Below are 22670 nucleotides of genomic sequence, written 5' to 3' on the forward strand. Positions count from 1 at the left end.
CTGTGGACACTCACGCATACTGTCAGTTACATCCTTTTACGGCGAACTTAAGGGGGGTTCCCATTGGTGCAAAAGGGGGGTGTGAATTTTTTTTACATCAAATACAGTAATGTGGGGTATCAAATGAAAGGTCTCAGTTGGTACTTTCCGAAACCGGTCTTTGTTCTGATATTTGCTGAAAAGGCAGGATATGCGAGGAGTTGAAAGTGTTCATTTCTTTGATGGACCAATTCTCAGAAACTATCTAATCGAAAAATCTGAAAAAAATCAAGAGGCTACATAAAATCTGAGGCAGGATCTGACACGTCTTTCTTTTCTATCTAGATCTTGCCCTTATAAACCTTCCGGGTTGGAGCATCGTTACACATCGGATTGGGTGGCTCGCCGAAAGCAGCCAATTGTCATAGTCATAGTATTGCTCAAAAATTCCTCCTTCATATAGGCTGCAGGATCGTTGATCCTATTGTAAGGTCCAAAGAATCCTCGGAGAATCTATATGCAGCAACTTTTGCCTCTCTCTTTATTATAAGGTTCAAGGGTGTCAGTTGTAACAACACTTCCTGGGCAAAGGTGGGCGCACTCTTTATGACACCGGCTCTGACCTTATAATTATTATTTATTACTTGAGTTCATTGGGGGGCCTACACATCTTAGAATTAATTTCAATGGAAGTTTGAATAAAAATACTAATCATAGTTCACATTGCCAACTTTTATTCAATTTCAGTACTAATACATCAAAACATATCTACGCCATTTTTCTTACAATATCCAACATATAATTGTGTTTATCAATAAATTTAAAGATTGCATTATTTGAACACAAACCTTCATAATAACAATTAGGTTTCAAGATTTAAACCTAGAAAAGGCTAAACATACATAAAATTCTGTAAAATTTCGGTAGAAAATTGTGGAAAGAAAGTAACAACAACAATAGTTATCTTGAGAACAGTTTCGATTACTAAAATATCTACCAAATCTCTTAATGCTTTAATGATTCCTTTTCTTCTATGTCTTTAAGTCCTACGGTCCTACTGCGAATACAATTATCTTTTATCTTATCTATGCATTTCGACGAGAAGGAAACATTCCAATACACCCAATTCACACACTACAGCCATCATCATCAATTTTATTTATAATAATAGAAAAGTCCTGGTTAACAGACATTTTTTTTTTGCAAAAATGCATGAATGTAGTATGTCTTACGTGATTGTCATAGCTAACAGGTTTTTTCTTCAAGAAGGATTCGCCATATTTTCTATGTCTTCTACTTTTATTAATGCGCCTACGTATCGCTGGCTATTCTATTGGATTTATTGATTTTATTTAGGGTTTTCATATTATTTGCTTCTAAGATGTGCATTGGAGTGTCGCCAAGTTGCACACCACTGTAGACTACATTACAATTCTAATAATTAATCTTAAATCTTTTATTTTTCCATAATTTCAGCTGCTGGAGTAATCAAAACCACTTGACGATGAAAAAACGTTCGCTTTCTAACTTTTCCCCATAAATTGAATATTTCGCGATATGTTTGGAGCATCTAACGCAAGGACGAACGCTATACGACAGCAATAAACATTGCATTATAGCAAATCAAATTATACTTTATGGAAAAGTAGGAAAATTGATTATTCAGTAAAATGTCCTTTCAGTACAATTTCCCAAGTTTCTCTGTCAATTTATGTAATCAACTTTATTGTTATGCTTTGGGCAGGAATGCGGACATGAATGCAAAGTTCCAAGGACAATTAGCAACGTTTCATCGATTCAATTTAGGCAAAACTGTATCTTTTATCTTGTCTGGAATTTAAATGGAGATTTTAATTAGAATGAGAACTTAAGTGTCCAATTTAATTGATGTTATGGACTTGAAGATACTCCCAAATTTGAAGACTTTGTTTAAGTAGTTCAAGGAAGGATCGAGGGTTAGGGTTTCGATATATGGTGGGTTCGGTTTTCAAGGGATAATTACACATCACACTAATTTATTGAACTTAAAACTATCTTCCTTTATTAAAGTCAGTTTCATTTTACATAAATCGATTTGTCACCCTTTCGACTCCCAAAATGCTAGTTTCATCCAATAAGATCTCAAATTGAAATCCTTTTCCTTATTGTTGAATTTTAGAATAGTACACCTAAAAGACGTTCAATTACAGTTATTTATTATTTGTTATTAAAATCTAATATTAAAATCAAAGGGATTGCATGTCAGGTTTCATGGTACTCTCACAATAGTCAACTTAAGATTTAATTTAATCTAAAACTTCAGAACGTTTTGTCTAGTTTAATCTTACTTTTATCTTTGCTCTCTACATGTGTAATGTATGTACAAATGTCGTGCAAATTGTCCCGATTTTCGGTATCTTTTTAGTATATTTTTATCTCAACGAGTTAATTATCAATACTTGATTGTAATTTTATTATTGAGGCGCCGGCATGGTGTAGACTTTGTAGTTCTGTTGTTCAAATCTGCATATTTATCTACATATTTACCAGTTTTGACTTAAAAGCAAAAAGGAGACCATAAGGTACGGATTTTAAGTTATGAAGGTTCAAGGTTTTGTTGCTTTCCTAAGTGAAAATCTTGGGCACATGACTTTAAGCATGTTTCATACTCTATTTACGCATAACTGAGACTGATATAGAAATAACTAACAAGTCGGGGAAACCGGAAGGTGGGTGCTGAAAGATTTTGTGTATTTCTTTTATAAAGACGCAATGCAATGTATGCATATCTTCTGTGAGAATATCCACATCAGATGAACCAGTATTGGTGGTGGTTGGCATGATCCTTGTCGACATTCTGGCGAAAGAAATGAGTGTGCTGTACTATGCAAGACGTAAAAAAAAAAGAAAAAAGAGTGCATACGTCAGAATCGCATGATCTGTGGCAACCCAGATGGGACGAGTCTACGAAGGGTCGGTGGACGCACAGGTTAATTCCCAACATTAGGGTATGATTTGAACGGAAACATGGGGAGACCAACTACCACATTGAAGAGTTCCTCACCGGACCTCCCTCCACGATTACCTACTTTGTCATGGTGAGGGAGCTCAGTCAGGAAGATCCTTCAGGAAACGGGAGGTTACACTTGAAGCCAAGCGGTAATCAAAACCCCAAGCCAAGGTGTGACTACCATGTCGAGGGCTGAATGGTCACAGGGGTTAAGATGTGGCCGTAAACAGTGAACTCTGGGTACCAGGTGACCCACAGTTTCAACTAGCCTTGTCTTGTCAGACAAAAAAACAAAAACATAAACCTGTTAAGCAAACACAATCAAACCTCGATCGTGACGATCCAACCCCGAGTGAAGGGGCAACCCTAAGCTCATCGATGGAGAACCTGAGTCTAGACTCAGATGCTCCACTTACCCGGGTGGGAACCAATCCAATTAGGGGCCTAGTCCTTAATGAACGAGCCGAAGCAGGCCACTTCTGCCAGCACTCCTGATCTCAGGCTCCAATCGGCGCCACCTGCTGAGGCTAAAGTCTTGCCCATGGGTAAGCATCTGCCCACGGACAGCAAACAGCCTTCGGGCAAACCGCTTCCTGGCAACGCACAACTCAAGAGCTGTGCCAAGGTTGAGGAGAAAGGAGCGATCGGGGCACCTGCCGCTAGGGGGAAACCGAAGCGGCAGCGATCCTCAGACGATCCTAACTCTTCGACAAAAAAGGCAGCAAAGAGGGCTCGGCCGGCAATGACTAGGCCTTTATTTGTAGCCAAGGCTATCGAAGCCGATGGATGGGTCCTGTATGACAATTCTAATCCATCCTTTACGATTTTTAGCAGTGCGAACAGCTTAGGAGGAAACTCCTCCAAGCTGTAAGGACTTCATCCTCGCAAGGTATTAACCTTTGCTTTGAGTCGGTAGGTGTATATCGTGAAATGTTACGGCTAAAGTTTGCCGACGAAGACACGAACGAGTGGTCCAGGCAGTACTTCTCTGCCCTCAACGGTGTGTGGGAGGGTGCGCGACTAACCTTGAAAAGGATCTCTGAGCTTCCATCATTAAAAAAGTGTTTTCCCTGGCTTCCAGAAGAAGAGCGGAATGGTGCTGGGATTCTAGAACAACTTGGTGTGCAGAACAACCCCAACGCTTCCACCTGGTTGCTGCTAGGCAGCAAAACACGGGAGCTAGCCGATTGGCCGGGAACTTTTCTACTATCGGCGTTCCCGAACCCGATCTTAAGAAGGCTCGGGAAAAATCGGGGTGCCGGCTCTACTATGGGCTAGGGACCGTTACGTTACAATTGGCGGCTCCTAAAACCATTGAAGGGGACATGCCGCCCTCGGCATCTACACCTGAAACGTAGATGAGGTGCCACATTTCCCAAGTAAATTTGCAGCATTGTAAAGCGGCGACTGCACTTATCAGTCGTCGGATCAATAGCTGCAAGACATTTATATACCTCATACAAGAACCGTGGGTTGTTGGTGGGGCAGTCAGGGGCCTAAACTTCGAACATGCTAACCTATTGGAATGCCAATGGAAGCGATCGACCCTGCACCTGCATGGTAGTCTCCAAAGACTTCCAGGCTAACCTGGTTAACGACCTATGTGATGGCGACACTACATCGGCTAAGCTAACCGTAAAAAGTCAACAGGGAGATAAAGAGATACTATGGTGCTCTGCATATTTCCCCTACGACGCAGAAGACGTTCCCAGTGGAACATTCATCAGAGCTATCCAATATGCCAAAGTAGAGGCATGGAGGTAATAGCAGGATGTGACGTCAACGCTCACCACATATGCTGGGGAATTTCGAACATCAATGCAAGAGGATCGAGACTACTGGAGTATCTAGTAGGAACCGATTTGCAGATCCTAAATGTGGGTAATGAACCCACTTTCTTCAACGTGGTCAGGCGAGAGGTCATCGACATCACGGTGGCATCTCCTGACATTGCGGCTCTGATCGGAGAATGGAGAGTATCAAACGATATCACACTCTCGGATCACAGACGCATTGATTTCGTTATGGGCATTGGTTCCACCTCCACCCGCTCCATTTCGGAATTCGAGGAAGACAGATTGGGTAATGTATCAAACAGAATTGAGCGCCTGAACCACGATCCCTGGGAAGCGCATCAAATCCATTACTGGAATTGAGAAGACAACCCAGATGATCACAACTAGCATGAGAGAAGCTTTCGAAGAAAGCTGTCTACTCAAGATGCCAAAGAAGGGTAAAACACCATGGTGGAACTCGGATTTGGCAAAACAGAGGAGAACGACAAGGATGCTCCTCAATCGTGCTCTGAAGGGTGAATCAAGCACTAGCTGGAATCGCTATAAAGAGGCACAGAAGTCTCTAAAGAAGAGCATAAGATCGGCCAAACGATCATCTTGGAGACGCTTTTGCGAAGAGACTAACTCTCTTGAGGCAACCTCAAAGCTGAAGCGGATTCTGGTTAAAGAACCTAGCCAGAAACTGGGTTATTTACGTTTACAGAATGGGAACTACACAGAAAGCGATGAAGAAACGGCAAATCATTTGCTTGAAGTGCACTTCCCTGGCAACATCCAAAATCTAATCTTGGGACCAACAGGTGCATACAGCCCTCAACCGAGAGACTGGAATCTGGCATGCAAAGTAGTATCACTGAAGCAAGTAAAATGGGCATTTAACTCGTTCCATAGATACAAGTCTGCAGATCCGGATGGCATCATTCCTGTGCTAGTAATAGAAAGAATGGATGCCCTGGATCTACACGTTCGGAATATATATTGCGCATGCCTAGCAGATGCTTATATTCCAATTAAATGGCGTGATGTGAGGGTGTTATTCATTCCCAAACCAGGGAAGCCCACCTATAGGGCCGTAAAAAGCTTCCGGCCGATCAGTTTAACGTCCTTTCTACTAAAAGGACTAGAAACACTAGTAGATTGGCTCATAAGGGATATACACATTCTTAAGTGGCCACTTCACCATAGACAACACGCCTACCAGAAAGGCAAATCTACGGAGGCAGCACTCCATGAACTTACGGCCAAAATTGAAAAGGCCATGTTCGAAACAGAATACGCCTTAGGCGCATCGAAGGTGCCTTCAATTATGCCTCATTCGCGGCAATTTGTGATGCGGCAAGACAGCATGGAATCGAATCGCTGCTAATCAGTTGTATCCTTCACATGTTAGAGTAGAGAAAAATCCACATATCGGTCAGCCCGAAGTCTATTGAAGCAGGATGTCTTAGGGGCTGCCCACATGGAGGGGTTCTCTCTCCACTGTTATGGCTCTTGGTAATGGATACACTGCTGTGGCTCCTGGAGGACAAGAAATCTTCGCGCAAGCCTATGCGGACGGCCTAGCCGTAATAATTATCGGTAAGGTTGGAATGCAACTCTGTATGAAATTCACAGTTGGTGACTCCGCAATGGACTCACGATGAACGCTAGGAAGACCTGCTAGGACAGTTATGTGCACTAGGAACGTCAGGTGGAGCAGCTATATGCAGGGGCAGGGACGCAAATCACAGTTGGTGACTCCGCAATAGACTCACGGTGAACGCTAGGAAGACCTGCTAGGACAGTTATGTGCACTAGGAACGTCAGGTGGGGCAGCTGTATGCAGGGGCAGGGGCGGAAATCCAGCTGGCACAAACAGTCAAGTACTTAGGAGTATATTTAGACTCCAAGTTAACGTTAACGTTAACGTTAACACTATATTCAGGAACAATATCAGAAATCCTGCAGATTACTCTGAATATATCCATAATAAAACCCATTTTGATTTATGAATGCATCATCTGGTGGCCGAGACTGAACCCTGCCTACAGCAGGAAGCTGCTAACGCAAATCCAGAGGCTTGGTTGCCTAAGTATTACTAGAGCAATGAGTACTACGCTGACTGCGGCACTTGAAGCTTTCCTAAATTTACCCCCCATCCACTTGGAGGTGAAACGGAAAGCAGCCAATGACGCATATAGGTTCGATATCATTGGGGCGTGGAAAGGCAGCCAATCACACGGTCATCCGTCTATCTGGAAAGGAAAGAGAAGAATGGTCGACAAATGGCCGTGAGTCTTTTCAGATTACAGACCTAATAATCTTCACCGACGGGTCAGTCATGGAGGATGGATCGGGCGCAGGGGTGTTCTCAGAGAACCCGATTATAGAACTGACCCGACCCCTCGGAAAAATGATGCAAATAGCAACGACATATCAAGCCAGTTGGTGTGGAGTTGCCATCAAGTGCTGCTGAAACTTGGCCGACTGAACGAAACATTCTTGATGTGGGTGCCGGGGCACTCTAACATCGCCGGTAATGAGGAGGCTGACAGACTGGCTCGCCGAGGGTCTGGATCTATAATGGTTGGGCCAGAACTAGCTCTTGGAATTCGACCATCTACTGTCAAGTCTACTCTGAAGGGTGAAATTGTAAGGATTAACGCAGCCGAAAATCCATGTGAAAGGGCCTAGGGCCACTAGAGCGGCAGTTTTGTTGTTTCTTAAGAAGTGGGACATGAAAAGCCGGGACACTGCTCCTTAAACTACCATATCAAAAAGATTGGGGTAGTGGTTTCGGCTGTGTGCAGCCAATGTGAGGAGGAGGAGGAGACGGCCTGCACTTTTTACGCAGCTGCCTGGCTTCTTCAGATCTCAGACGAAGACACCTTGGCAAGGTTTTCTTCAATGAAGAATCTGCACACTCTCTGCCTCTGGAGAATGTTCTCAGTTTCGCTAAAGCTTGCGAACATCGGCGAGAAGCCATTGAATAGGCGATTTACGGGGATAGTACAATGGGTCTAACAATGGCCTAAGTGCTCGGAGGTGCGGCTCCCTCCAGTAAACTAAACTCCTCACCGGACACAGTGGTTGCTACAGGAAGTAAACATTGTATATGTGTACAGCTGTAAACCGCCACCAAGTCTGACACTGTCCGAAATCGAGGAAATGCTTGACCCGCGAAAGATGTCAGGCTGGTCTGCGAAAGCTCTGGATGAGCAGGCCTTCATAGAGGTGTGGTTAGACCAAGTTAATAAAGCAGGCACCTCTACGGAAAAAGCTGTCCATTTGGCGTCCATGCCTAGGAGGTGCTCATCCTACAGTAGAAGACCAAACTAGTGGTGGAATACTGAACTGGCCAACCTTCGATCAGCGTGTCACCGAACCAGAAGAGCGCCTTAGAGGGCGCTAGGCAGAATCAACCAAGGTCAAAAAGGGCGCCTATAAGGACACCCGCAAAGCCCTCAAGCTCGTTATCCAACGGAGCAAGAGGGAATTGTTTAAGGAGCTCTTGTTGAAACCGGACGTAAACCCACAATAGGAGATAACAAAGATCCGGGTCTGGATGGCGTAGCAAATAGGGCCCTTAAGCTTGCCGTGAAATGCAGACCGGACATGTTCGCTGAGTTGTTCGAAGCGTGCAGAAGTTAGTACTACTGCCCAAGGTTGGTAAACCTCCAGGTGAGCCAACCTTTTACGAACCTATTTACCTACGGGCACTGTGGGGAAAATGCTAGAGCGAGTAATCTACAATAGATTACTCCCGGTCGTTGAGAGTCAGGGACGTCTCTCAGACCGGCAATATGGGTTCCGTAAAGCCAGATCAACTATTGATAACATCAAAATGGTTCCTGGCTTGGCCGTAGTTGCAATCCACGGAAAGAGCGGCACTAGCAAATATTGCGTGGTGCTGACCCTGGATGTGAGAAACCCATTCAATTCGGTCAATTAGAACCTAATACGGGAATCTCTGGCAAAGATTGGCATTCCCGCCTATCTTGTAGCTATTGTCAACAGCTATTTACAAGAATGGAGGCTTTGGTATGACACGGATGATGGATCCCAGGACTACGTTGTGGCAGGGCTCCATACAGAGCCCACTGCTGTGAAACATCATGTACAACGAAACACGGTGTTAGGTTATGTCAACGATAAAGTGCTGGTCATAATCGCGAAGAATCTCGAAGATGCTGAGTTATATTCACGCGTAGCGATCAGCGCTGTTAATGGTTGACTAGAGAGCTCTGATCTAATACGTGTGGAGGCAAAAAACGGAAGCGGTCCTCATCACCAAATGCCGTAAAAGAAATTATGACCGTATTCAAATTGGGAATCATATCATTACTTCTAAACCTGCCATCAAATACTTGGAAGTGATGATTGACGGAAAGCTTAGCTATAAGCAACACGTGCAGTATGTTTATGATAACGCATCCACTGCAAGTGTCGTCCTGGCAAGGATGATGTCGAACGTGGGAGGACCGCGCCGTGCTTCCAGGTTGCTGATTTCTTATAGGTTCACAAACATCGGCAAATTTATGCGGTGGCCAGAAGCAATACCTCTGTGCCGAGGTTCTCTGTCGGGAGTGGATTCCGCGCTTTGGTGTACCAGTCGTAATCATCACGGACCAGGGAGTCAGAAAAGGTCATTGGCTTTAAACGACATAGGGCTTCTGCATAGCATCCACAGTCCAATGGTATGCTGGAACGTTGGCACCGGACGTTGAAGTCCGCCTTAATGGCTCGCGACGATCCGTCGTGGTCGCCGTCCTTGCCTTTCGTTCTCCTCGGCCTCCGCACAGCCCAACGAGAGGAATTTACGGCCAGCCTCGCGGAGATAGTTTACGGGGAGAATCAACGCCTCGCTCTGGAATACTGCGTCTGCTTAGGGACGCAGTTTTGAAGATGCGGCCGACTCCACCCTCCCGACACGCGTCATCGGTGGTCAACACCCCCAGGAATCAGGACGTGAGCAGGTTCTCATCAGGGTGGATGCCTCTCGGAGGTCGCTGCTACCAACATAAGAGGGCCCCTTTAGACTGCTAGAACGAGGCGAGCAGTCGTTCAAGCTCGACGTCCGAGACAGGCCGAAATGGGTTTCCTTATCGAGGTTGAGGTCCTTCGTCGAACCGGCGACCGTTCTGAAAAAACGCCCGTGAAGCGTCAAATTCGCCTGGTGACTCCTAATGACGGGGTCGCGTGGACGGCTTGTTTCGCTGAAACTGCGTGGGTTTAGTTGGAGGTAGAGTGAAGTGGGGGAGGGGGGCATCGGAGGCTCGAACCTGGGCACCACCAGAACAGCTGACGGTCTGACATAGGCAGGAGGAGGCAACTGATAACCTTTCGAGTTGGTTTACCTTAAATATCATAAAATAAAATTCAGAACAATTTCCAGTGCGACCACATTGCAGTGTAAAATGTGAAGTGAGTAAAGTAGTTGTAATTTTAGAAACAGTTGTCTGCCGTATTTCATTATATGTTAAAATAAAATGTTGCCAAAAATAAATAATTACTGAATTTTCAAGCGTTGTGCATCTATGTAAAAGTTCCGGTTTGATTTAGAAATTAATAAACAAAAGAATCCATAGAAGGAGGTTTTCCCAAAGATTCACAACACTCCAAAATCCTTCTCCTTAGTTTGTTGCACTAAGAACAGAATTATCACTCACATCCAACACGATCGGAATCTCAACCAGAAATGATCTCCTCTGCCCATCAGAAGTCTCTCGATCAGCCGGTCCCGTTACTTTACTTCTCGAGTTCATGTTGCGAGCAACATACGCAGTAGCGTTGACGGATGCGGCAGATCATTCCCCTCTGTCACGATCAATTCGCCTGAATGCATTCAATTATGTGCAATATGCGGCGCAATTTAAGGTAATTTAATCAAATTAATCGTGAAAAAGGCGAATAAAATCTCGATCCCGTCACGATTCCGGGGCCATTACAAGATTAATCATTATGTTCAGTAGGGGCGGGATCTTTAAACTATGACCAGTTGCAATGGGTAATTGCTTTCAAAGGAAGCACCATCTACGCGAGTTTCTGTTGAATGTTCTCACAATAATTGCGGATTGCTTAACATCTGCGTAAAAGTATGTGAACAAATAGATGCCATAGAATTCGCCAAGATTTGAAATTAATAACCGCGCATACATATATTCAAACGAATTCCATTTTTCGCTATTCTGCTGAATTTAATGATCAAGTTTCTAAAATTTCGAGCAAGATTTTATCTTCATTTTCCAATTAATTATATATAAAAGAAACTGACCACGCCGGCACCTGTTTTTCCTAAATGTTCTATTTGTTGCTTCCTAAAAATAAAAACATCGTCTCGCCTAAAATTGCATCGAATTCGACTAAAGTCTTAACTTCTTACTTCGCCGTCTATTATTATCCACCTGTAAACGCAGATTAATTTAACATTTATATTTAATTAAAATTATTTACATCTACTTTCAAAATTTCAGATTTTTTTTTATCTTTTTTTACACATCGCAGTATACAATGCACTAAAGCATAAGATACTTTGAGACCGGAGTGTCTTCATGTGTATGTGAATGCCAGGACATTCATGTGTGTGTGTATAGAAGCGATAGTTGAGAAGCTTTGTGGCTTACGAAGAATGCATCTAATTGATTGCTTATTTTACATAAAAGCGCAACATGTCCTTGTTATTCCTACATCTATGATTTCATTCACCACTTTCAAACGCAGCTGCTTGGAAGAGTTAAACATTAAAATTAAGGCTCGGATAGTTTTTCTAAGGATAAAGTATGCGTAAACAGAAGAATCAAATAAAAGATACGAATTGAGATTTTTAGAAAATAAAAACGTACCAATTGATCTTTTTTTTGAAAAAAATTTAGTTTGGCAATGGCTGAGCCTTAAGAGCTCTACGAAAAGCTTCTGATTGTTCTAAGGAAATTCAATAGTCGTCGATGTCGTCTATAGAAAAGAAAACAATAAAAGTTTGTTCTATTTAGTTTCGAAAATACTCGTTTAAAAGTATCTTGTGGCTAACACTAAGAGTAGTTTGCGGTCCAGCGATCATACGTGATTGTGTCTCTTTTCCACTAAATTATAGAAATATCACACCGAATCGATGCATTCCATACTATCTGATGCAATGGGTGGTGTCATCTAAGGGTCTCTTGCTTGTAACTCATACTTAAAGATGGATTCCGGCTACAAAAAAAGTATCTAAACACTCAATTGGATTCATTCCGTTCAAAATGTTTGCAAAAGCTGATTGTGGTGGGGGAATTGTTACATCGCTTGTTGCAAGGAACTTCTCGAACTACCCTTGGATTGTACTATGCAGTCAGAGTTTTATTCGGTTGTGGAAGGAATGAAAAAAAAAGAAAAAGATAAAAGAATGCAATGGCGTATAGTGTTATTTTCCTTTCATTTACCACATTAATAATTTTATGCAGGATCATTTCGGAATTTATGAGAATCATAAAGAACAGTAGCTTTCTACGGCCAACAAAGAGGGTACGAAATGGAGACATAAAATAACAAGAAATTGTCGACATTCATCAATCTAAAATTAAATGCGATGCTAGCATGCGAGCGAGAAGAAGACAATGAAAGACAACGTAAAGTAAAAAGATATTTTACTTACCTTTATGTGAGCAGCAGTACGAAGTACAGAGTGTGGGTGGGGGTCAAAGGGAGGAGGGGAGAAGTCAAAGGAACAAGATGAAAATTTATCTTATTTTCTTTTATTTCGTTGAGGAGTTCAAGGAGCAGATTTATAAGTCGATATATTTCCATAAATATTGTTGAAGACGTAAAGGCAAATGGCTTTATCTTGTCTCCTGGGATGGGCAGGCTTTGAATAACCCTTCCCCCAAGATATTTACTATTTCTTTTATACACTGCCTTACAAAAATATGTTGAAAACCACTTTTCTTACTGCGGTTGAAAGCCCATAAATATTGCATACTAAGAATAGAGAAATGGCGAAGATAATAGGAACAGATTGCCGAGAACATCGAACAGATTGCTTAGAACAATGAAATATGAAATCGAAAAAAAAAGCATGAAAAATTACTATCAATCAAGAGATAATGCAGCCGTGATTGGAGAATATTCTTCATTTTAGGTAAACTATGGCGAAGGAGATATTTCCTTGGGGACATAAATCGTGTCCACCAGAAAATGTAGGTGATCGACGACCTGGTGAAGGTCAATGGAGACGTATCTACGCATTAACCTAGAGGATTAATTCAGAGGTGAGGAGGGAATAATCAGTAAAAATACAACTCGGGTGGAGCCCACTACTCGTATGCGGGGAGTCCCCGAAAAATATTCCTTGGGAAAGCCGTAATGCGGGTAACGAATCGAACTTTGGGGACAGATTTATGGGTACAAATACGTGTATCGGCTGGACAAAAGGAGTGCCCAACCGGGGTGAAAATTGGTTATGGGAAGGATGCCCAAAAATATGCCTAGAAACCTTGGTCCGGCGCTCTTTGGGAATGGTCAAGTGGGCTCCTGGTCACCGATCCGATATCCAACGACTACAATATCTTAATAGTGGAAATATTGGCTACTGTGGAATCAAATGTCACAGGCGCACGGGATGGATTAAAACTAGTTCTGTTGACGAACTTGTTCTGAAGAACCCTTCGGTGGGAAGTATGTAGTGGGAGGATACGGAAAGGAAGAAACTCCGACGCTTAACCACCGAGCCATGTAAAATGCAAAGACTAATCGGGAGTTGCCTTTATCGCATTGAGTAACAAGGTCAATAATATAAGGGCTATGATAAAAGGCATCAGGTTGGCTGCTGAAAAAGGAGTGAAGGTAGGCAACACAAGTAACATCCCCAACACGGGAGAGGAAAAACCTGGGAAGAGACCGTGTGAAGACAAAAAGGTTCAACTTCCAAGAAAGTGAAGCAGGTGAGGAGGATGACTGAAACTGCCAATTAAACTCAACTGCAATTCCGGGGAAAATGAATCGACCTCACCAGGAAGTGATGGGCGGAGAACGATGGGAGGTTATCATCATCTTCAAACGGGGATAAGGGTCATTAGCTGATATTCTTAGAAAAGTGAAGGGAGGCCCAGAACTTACCAATTTGGGAAATAGTGTTATGTGCATTAGACGGGCGCAGAAATGAGATTTTATTTTGGAGCTCAAGAAATCTAAGGATGTAATGGCGGACAAACGCTCGGAAAGGCTGCGGTAGAACACAAACTGCCATCAACAGCCTACCAGCGGTGGCACTACTCAAATTGTTGGCAGCAGGGAGAATAAGTATAATTGAGTAAAATGTGTGTCGTTTTAGGGAGCAGGTGGCACTGAAACAGTCGCTTGGATGCCTTGTCTTCGGACACATCCCGAAGGAATGTACCAGTGCGAATGGTAGGTTGAGGCAATGTTGGAGATCATCAGAACGAAGGTAGAAAGAATTTACATATATAGCTGCTATGCTCCACCCAACGCTACACTTGCCGAGTATGAGAGCAAATTCTGGACGCCTTGGTTCTGAAGGTGAGAGGATTGGAGTTAAGAATCATATTAGGTGATTTAAGTGCGTGGACTATTGAATAGGCAGCGGGAAAGCGAGTGTAAAGGTACGTGTTTTACTTGAAGCAATCGCGAAGCTGGACGTGGTACTTGCGAAAGTTTGGACCTAATAAGTCTGCATCCCTCCCCTGTTCTCGCCCTCTGAAAGAAATTGTTGCGATTCTGTTTCGTCGCCACTAAGATAACAGAAGGTAAACTTTGGTGCTGGTGATTAAGACCGTGGTACTTCCAGTTACCGACGAGGAGCCGCGAGACATATATTGTAAGATCGGTGAAAAAAAGACCCCAGGTTTGGGGCTATGAAGTGGCAGCAGACATGTCAAAAAGGAGAAATAGTCCCTGCCGAATGGAAAAAGCAAAAGATGGTGTTACTCCTTAAACTTAATAATCGCCAGGAACTCAAGCATCATATCTCCGAAATTATTTATTCTATTGTTGGGGAAAATGCCATCGAAAGTGACAATGACCTTTCGGAGCGCTAATATCAGTTTACCCGTGGTGTATGCAATAAGCACGGTAGTGGGCCTGGTAAAGGATACACTGACCCCTGGTAGCTGTTGTGCCGTGTTGCATTAGATACCATAATTGCGTTGAACCCCGCCAGCTAAAACGGAATTTGTGTTTTGGCTGTTCCTAGATTTTTGGCGAGTCTGGTCGAGAATTACCTCTCAGAGAGAATTCTTAGTATGGGACAGATGAGGATTCTAAAGAACACATCGGCACAGCTGGGGTACCATAGGGCTAGATATTGAGTCCCCTATTTTAGAATGTTATGTATAATCCGGTATTTGCTCTTCCTTTCTCAGAAGATTGTCGGCTTTGGGCATGACCTGCCTGTAGTTGTTACAACGAAACACCCCGAGGAGATTTTTGCGCCAGAGACAGGTGTGGTGCGATCCATTCTGTTTTCTGGGTGACCTGTGTGAGCAGAGGTGCTTGAAAACCTTAAGAGATGGAAGCAGGTGAATTTTTTTTTACTGGCTCTGAGGGTTTGTAGCGCTTTTACAACTAAGTCCGGCGAGATAGTACTGGTGGTGGTGGCCAAAATCCGAATGCATAAGTCTAGCTAAAAACACGAGTGTGCTGTTCATGAAAGACGTATGGAAGGGGACACAGAAGGTAGGAATCCGAAAAGTTCAGAGTCATATGATCCCGAGCTAATCGCATGGGACGAGTTTTCGAAGGGTCGGTGGAGGCATAGTCTGAGCCCCAACATTAGGATGCAGCTTGAGTGAAAACTTGGGGAGGCCAACTATTACATTAGCCACTTCATCATGGGGTACCCTGGCTGCCGCAGGTAGAATTTGGCTCGATAATTCGCCGAATTGTTATGGATGCAGTGGAAAACAGAAGAATCTACAACACTGCCCAAGGCTCACAATAAAAAGACGGAATTTGAACCAAGTGCTGGAAAGGAGCGTAAAGCTGGAAAATATATTTACGAAGATATTGACGTCAAAAGAGAACTGTCTTATAGTTTCCTCCGAAATTGTGAAAATAGAGGACGAGTTGCCGAAGGAAGTGAAGAGCAGGACAGCCCATAGGACAAAAAGCACAAGTGCCTCAAGGCAAACTCATCCCGCGAAGTAATACTTAAATGGTGGTATGGAGGGGCTGGAGAGACTCGCGTTGGTTTTTAGTCGATGCGAATTCCACCACCGCCCGCTCGGTAGAAGGAAACTTCAGCAACTAAGGAGGGGGACTACGAGCGGAATCTTACCTATTAGAACTTCTCCCTTACCCTTACTGGAAGGAGCGGAAGAAAGGGAACTGATGACGTGGACGCTACCGGTTTAACGCCGGTATGTGGAGATGGACCAAGCGGCCTAGACACCGTGAAGCTGGGAAGGCCCCAAACCGGCGGGAGGAGAAGGCACTGCAAAGGAAGATGAAGCACCTTGGGAATGAGGGCATGGACGTGGCTGTACCGCTAAGTGCGGTAGTGTTCAGAGAAATCGGATGCAAGTAAGCGTAATCTTTGGCGGAAGGTGAGGATAAACTGATAAGACCAGTGAAATCCACACTGGACGCACCATACTCTTCCGTCAGCGGTAATGCGCGCAAGAGGCGTAAGACCAACACATCTTTGGTGGGTAGCGCTTTATTGTGCTCCGCATCAGGGCCTATATCCACGAGAGGTGATCAAATCACCCAGAAAAATTTCAATAAAGCTGGTCCCTCCCACAGGAATATGGGCATGAAGGCGGGAAGGAAGAGGATAAATGCGCAAGCTGCAGCCTTAATTCTGACTACTGTTGTGAGAATTTTCTTCAAGGATGGTAAATTGTCCCTTCGGGAATGCCTGTGGAAGGAAAAAATGCTGAAGCCTGGAACGAAGCCACGATTTAACAATCAAGATTTTCGCGATTTGTTTCTCCATTAAGTGCATTTATGAGGCTGCCTTAAAGTGGCTCCAGCAGGTAATCCCGGCTTTGAGGTCTAGCGGTCGGCCCAAGTTCACGATTGTGACCACTGAGTTGCGCAGGACAGAACATGTCGGATGTTGGTCTTTGACTCACACAAGGATTGAAACATCTTAAGTGCGCTTTACCACAATGCAGCTGACGGTGGAGGATAGTGTATACCGTGGCAGAACCCCCGTATGGGGGAGGAGCTATGACAAAGCCTATTTCAGCTTACCAAAACTGTTCCGCTCGAAACGTCTCACCATAGAGTCAAAGCTCTTATTGTACAAGACAATGAGCAGTCCGCATGTATTCCTCGGAGACGTGGGTTCTTGGCAAGAAAAATTGCGAACTCTTGGCCGCGTTCGAGAGAAGGATCCTCCGAAGAATTTTTGGCCCCCTACATTAGGATGGACGATTCCGTAGCCTACATAACGATGAAACCTATGAGCAATACCATGACCGTCAGGTTGTGGATAAAATCCGGCTCAATAGGTTACGGTGGGCGGGTCACTTAATCCGCCGCCCGGAAAGTCTATAAGGGCAATATCTATGGTAGAAAAAAAAGACGAGGCAGACCCTTCCTGAGATGGTGCGATGGTGTAGGTCAGGAGGCCAGACAGCTTTTAGGGATATCGAATTAGTGGACCTTGGCGCAAAACCGGGATGTCTGGAGTTCCTTATTAAGGCAGGCCTAGACCGGATACCGGTTGTTGCGCCGTTGATGATGATCATTCAAATTAGTCAAGTTTAATTTAATTAATCTCATTTTTTCTCCAAGAAACAAGAAAAATGTTCGATATAGATACTTTTATTAAAATTCAAAGTATTTCATTAGTCGTTCATTTTGTGAAAAATAACTTTGATTCAATATCTTTTCGATGGAACTGTATTTGTAAGGAAAGTATAATACGTAAATATCAGTAGGGATAAGCAGCAATGAAAGGGTAAAACAAAAGATGGAATAAACTTTTGCCTGACATTCATTTTATCTGAGCTGTTTACTCTATTAGGATCAATTCCGGTCATTAGAAATTCCTTTTTAGATTTATTGGCTTTGAATTTCAGATGTTGATTTTCCCTGAAGTTATCTAAAGAAGATATCATCTCTCATGATTTTATTATGGAATTATTCTTACAAAGCAGATTGATGTTCCGAAAGATTGAAATTTGTATTGAATCTTAGCATTTTACAGGATTTTGTGTGTTTCCATTATAGGAAATTTGGGTCTTTTGGGTATCTTTAAAGTTGATATATGATTGATCTAGCAAATAATCAACCATTAAAGGTTATCTGAAATTCGGTTCATATCCCCCCAGGACTTCCCGATACGCCAACACTTCCTCTCTACTACCCCAGGTGGTCTTGGGGCGAACCACTGGTCGACTATTTAGGGAGAGTGGGTTCCACTCCATGGCGTAGCCAACACTGCAATTGTCATCCCTCGCCTTCTCTTATGCTGTGGAATAAATTGTAACCTTTGCCCTTTAATGGTTCGGCCTCTTCCGATCCAGCGCTACTGTATTATGGTAGCGCATCGTCGATGTCCTTCTCTAGGAGGAAGAGCGGAAGACTAACTGAGGGGCACTTCCAACGCTGCAGATTTATCTGCGTTGATCTTCATCTCCTACAGCAGCTTCAGGTCGTCTGGTTTCACGGAGCGGAACACTTTCACATTTATGTTCCTGGCTTTGCAATCTGCCTTTTCCAGCGCCTCCAGCCACTCTCCATTTACAGGGAACAGAAAAGGTTGGGGGTTCATCTGAAATTCCTCCTCCTTCATGCTCACCCAGTCGTCTATTTAATCCTGGGATTTTGAAGGGGCAAAGATTGGACGAGCTTGTCGGGCAACTGATCTCTTGGTAGTAGCATGGTATGGGATGACTTTGAGATATACATCCTTCGAGGGGGCGGTGATCTTAGTGGCGTACAAACCGAGAAAGTCCCTGGAGAATTGGTCTTTGCTTGCAGTGACATGAAACCCACGCACCACCTAAGCAGGATCGAGGTAGAAGATAAATCCGACCCGTTACCATGTACTTTCCAGGAAATGATCGACGGACACTTCCGACAGCCTGGTCCAAACAATGGTCCGCACCTTCGGCGCCAGTTTTCCGTTAGCGGTATTATCATCTGCCAGCCCCACACGTACATAAGGGGCAGAAGCGGCCAGCTGTTGTCGTTAACTCTTTGCGTTGCTGTTCGACCAGTCTTTAAATCGATTACGTTTGAAGGTGGGTTTCTTCGACAATCGACTGGTATTTAGCGAGGCCCTTTTTATCCCTCACGTTGACAACAACGGCCAAGAAGATTGCCAAGAATGAGGTGGCAATCTTGCCCAGAGTTTGTATGGCCTTCTGGTACTAGCTTTTGAGCAGGACTCCAGTGGTCCTTCGCTTTTTCGCTGTTTTCCGGTGATCGACTTTCTTGTCAGCCCTTGCTTTTGGGGGACCCCCGGAGCGAAAGCGAATCCAGCGCTGTTAATGATTCGGGCGACATTCAATTCGGTATCACCGTGGACCACCACGCTTCCTAAATGCGCAAATTGATTGACGCCTACGATGCTCTGCCCACTAATGCAGATAGGGAGAGTGCCTTGGCTTGTTTGCGTCTGCCCAAATCTACTTGTGTCTACTCAAATCACACGCAGTTCGCTTTGTGTTCACCGGTAAATGCGTTCGACCAGGTCTTATACTGGTAGACTGTGAGACGAAGGATACGGTGGATGGGTTAGGGCTATAGTTCTTAAACTGTCAGCATGGAAGGTAACAGAACTGTCGACATGTGCATGGTGGCGGTCTACCTGCCCAAAGCCGCAGCGATCGAGACGGGGAAGGTTCTACGCCTCTTCACCATTCAATACATGGATCTCCACACGCGGTTATGGAGAGTTCTTAGAAGCAAAGAGGAGGACAAAGGGAAACTCTTAACGATCGGGATAGACGACTGATCCATGGAGGCAATTAAACGTCGTAACTGCCTCATCAATCGCAAACTGCGCAAGTTCAAAGGAAGAAACCGAGGAAGAACACACATCGGTGGTGGTAAGTTTACCGAGGTCCCTGATTGGAACGAGGAAAAGGGAAGGGGGCCTGTTACTGCGTCATATGGGTTAATGATTCTGAATCATCCTCCGTAATAAGTTTAGAAATACTTAATGTAGGAAACACACCAACATTTGTGATCAGCATCATACAAGATGTACTAGATGTGACTCTAAGGAACACTGTAATGCACGGCTTGGCCAAGTATTGGAGGGTGTCGGATGAGCCTTCTATGTTGAATCACAGAAAAATCAGATTCAACATTGAGGGCAGTTCGGAAGTAATTAGAATAATGCGGAATCCTAGAAAAACAGACCACACCAGGCATCTGAGTGACAGATGAGCGGTGATATCAGGAGCAAAATGGAGTCAGAAACAGTGGTTGGAGGCCTCAACCAAGTCGTCAATGACGTATTTGACGCAGCTGTCCGGCTAAGACAATAAAGTCATCAGAGGACGGACCCTTGTAGAGCAGGAACCTTGCCAGAATGAAAAAGGAGGTTCGAAAATTCTTCAACCGGGCAAAACAAACGGGGACTGGTAGAGGTACAAAAGGGCACTGACGGCATTCAGAAACGTGATCAGGGAAGCAAAATAAAACAACTTCAGGGAATTCTGTGAAAGAATAGAACAAACCAGAGAAGCTACCAGGCTTTACAAAGCGAGGGCCAATATCTTATGTCTGTTTGAAGAAGGAAGATGGGACACTTATCTAGAATCAGCTCATCGGAACTCATTTTCCAGGGTAGATGACATTTTCCCAGTACTAATCTAGAGAGGCCTATTAATCATCTTAGAGTCTCTTCTGAGGGTGCTAAGGGGCAGCATAGCCCTGGTATATATGCCAAGGCATGGATGCGGGGAAAAGTGGTATTTATCCCGAAAGCCAGACCAGTTTACCTAGCATCGTTCGTATTCAAAACGGTAGAGTAGGTCGGAGGCAACTATATTAGAACTAACGTTTTAAAGTGTAATCTCCCTCATCATTGTCAATACGATTACTGGGCAGGGCGGTCAATCGAAACTGGTCTGTATCAGCTGATGGATGTAATACGGGACGCCATAGAAACAAAAGAAATAACACTGCGCGTTTTTGGATATCGAGGGGCATTCGAAAACACACCACACACAGAGATACAAGATGGCCTGAGTCACAAGGGAGTGGGAAACAACCTGGCTTTCTGGATGGGAAAACTGCTAGAAAGCAGGTAAATAGGTAAATAGAAGTACTGACAGGTAGAAATTCTAGTATCATGAGCACTACTCAAGGCTGTCCACAGGGCGGGGTACTATTGCCGCTTATGTAGAGTATGGTAGTGGACGGACTCTTGGACGTGCTAACAAATACTGGAATACAAGTTCAGGGTTACGCGGACAACATCGTTTTAATCTGTAGGGGCAAATATGAAGATACCCTATGTGATAGAATCCAAACTGGACTAAGGGTCACTAATGCCTGGTGTGAGGCTGCGTACTAATCCAGCCAAAACAATCATAGCATCATTTACTAGGAAATGTAAGCTTGATCACCATAAGGCTACATGCCGTGGAGCTGAAACGAGAAACAGAGGTCACATAAATATACGCAATAGGCAGAAGGAACTACAGAGAGCAGGACAATGCTATACTGACTGGCAGCCAAGCGGCGATGGGAATGCCTTGAACGCTCGGCTCGTTCAATAAGGTATGTATACTCTGGGTGCAAGGCCACGTTGGGTTGGAATGCAATGAGAAAGCGGACGAACTAGCCGAAACGGGAGCATGGATGTAAACGGGCCAGAACCCTTCTGCGGAATCGGAAACGGGTCCATGGCTATGACATTAAAAAATGAAGAGGAACGGTTGAGGAAACTATACTGGACGGGCCTATCAGGAATGAAACAGTCCAGGGTGCTTATTGGGGGATATGTACCTAAGTGCACAAAGAATTGCTTAAACCTCCAAATTCTAGTTCTAACCTAGGGAAGCTAGGGATATATACGAACACTACCTACAGGTTCTGTGCGGACGGTGATGAAATCTCAAGTGCAAAGTAGGTCGAGGCATCTGGGAGAACACTTAACACCAGACGCAAAGTTAAAAAAATTAGAAGTTGGGAATATACTAAAATTCCTAACGGTTTTAGGCTTGCATGAGATACTATGATTAACAGGTACAATATAAACAGTAAAAGGGGCACAATAGTTCTTTAAGGACAGGGTGCGACTTTCCCTTAACAGTAGAATAACAATAATTACCGGTGCCATGAGCATAACATCCGGCGCAGTTCTCAATGCATTACTCAATTTACAGCCCTTGGATTTTTGTATTCAGAGCAGTGCACGCATTGACGAGCGGTTGAAGGGCTGGCTCACCGCAATCTGTAGTGATAGTGAAGCGGCACTGAGGACGTTGAGCAGCCTTTTGATTACTTCAAAAATGGTTCAGGAAGGTAGAAATCGATTGGACTCTGTTTCTTGATTCAATACGGTGGAATTACTCTGAGTACCCGGTCGTTGTGGTGTAGAGGGAAATGAAATCTCGGAAGAGGGTTCAATTTCCCCGATGGCCGGACCGGAATCAGCAATTGGGGTGTCAGTAGCACTGGCCAATGCTACTGTAAAAAAACTGGCAACAAGCTTCCCATAATGACAGGTGGCGAAGTGTTAATGCTGCTAGATAGACCAAACTTTTCCTGTCAGAACCAAACAAACATACTGCAAAGTTTAGCCTGTCGAAAAGCAGGAAGACTGTAGTATTGTGGGCATTCTGACTGGCTATAATTCACTAGCTGGGCATATGTCCATCCTGTAATGAGGAAGCGGAATCTATGGAACATTTTCTATGTGAGTGCTCCGCCTATAGACGCATTAGACATAAGATTTGCGGTGTTGATGTGCACCAACTGTAGCGGGTAGCAGCACATTCCGTTACTGAATCTTGCGATACATA

General features: G+C 44.1%; 1 protein-coding gene across 4 annotated transcripts in view; it reads right to left on the reverse strand.

Annotated features, from left to right (window-relative positions):
• Positions 1 to 709: 709 nt before the first annotated feature.
• Positions 710 to 22670, reverse strand: part of LOC119661584 (NACHT domain- and WD repeat-containing protein 1) — a 275579-nt gene continuing 253618 nt past the window's right edge. The window contains exon 24 of one of the 4 annotated variants that reach the window (XM_038070985.1): positions 710 to 2147. In XM_038070985.1, the coding sequence (XP_037926913.1) occupies positions 2134 to 2147 (14 nt within the window). In that variant the 3' untranslated portion in view covers positions 710 to 2133. Of the gene's footprint in view, positions 2148 to 10940; positions 11695 to 11737; positions 12063 to 22670 lie in introns of those variants that run through there. The other 3 variants (XM_038070984.1, XM_038070986.1, XM_038070983.1) reach the window with 3 other exon arrangements.

Source organism: Hermetia illucens, chromosome 1 (assembly GCF_905115235.1).
Source record: "Hermetia illucens chromosome 1, iHerIll2.2.curated.20191125, whole genome shotgun sequence".
In the NCBI taxonomy this organism is placed as follows: Eukaryota; Metazoa; Arthropoda; class Insecta; order Diptera; family Stratiomyidae; genus Hermetia; species Hermetia illucens.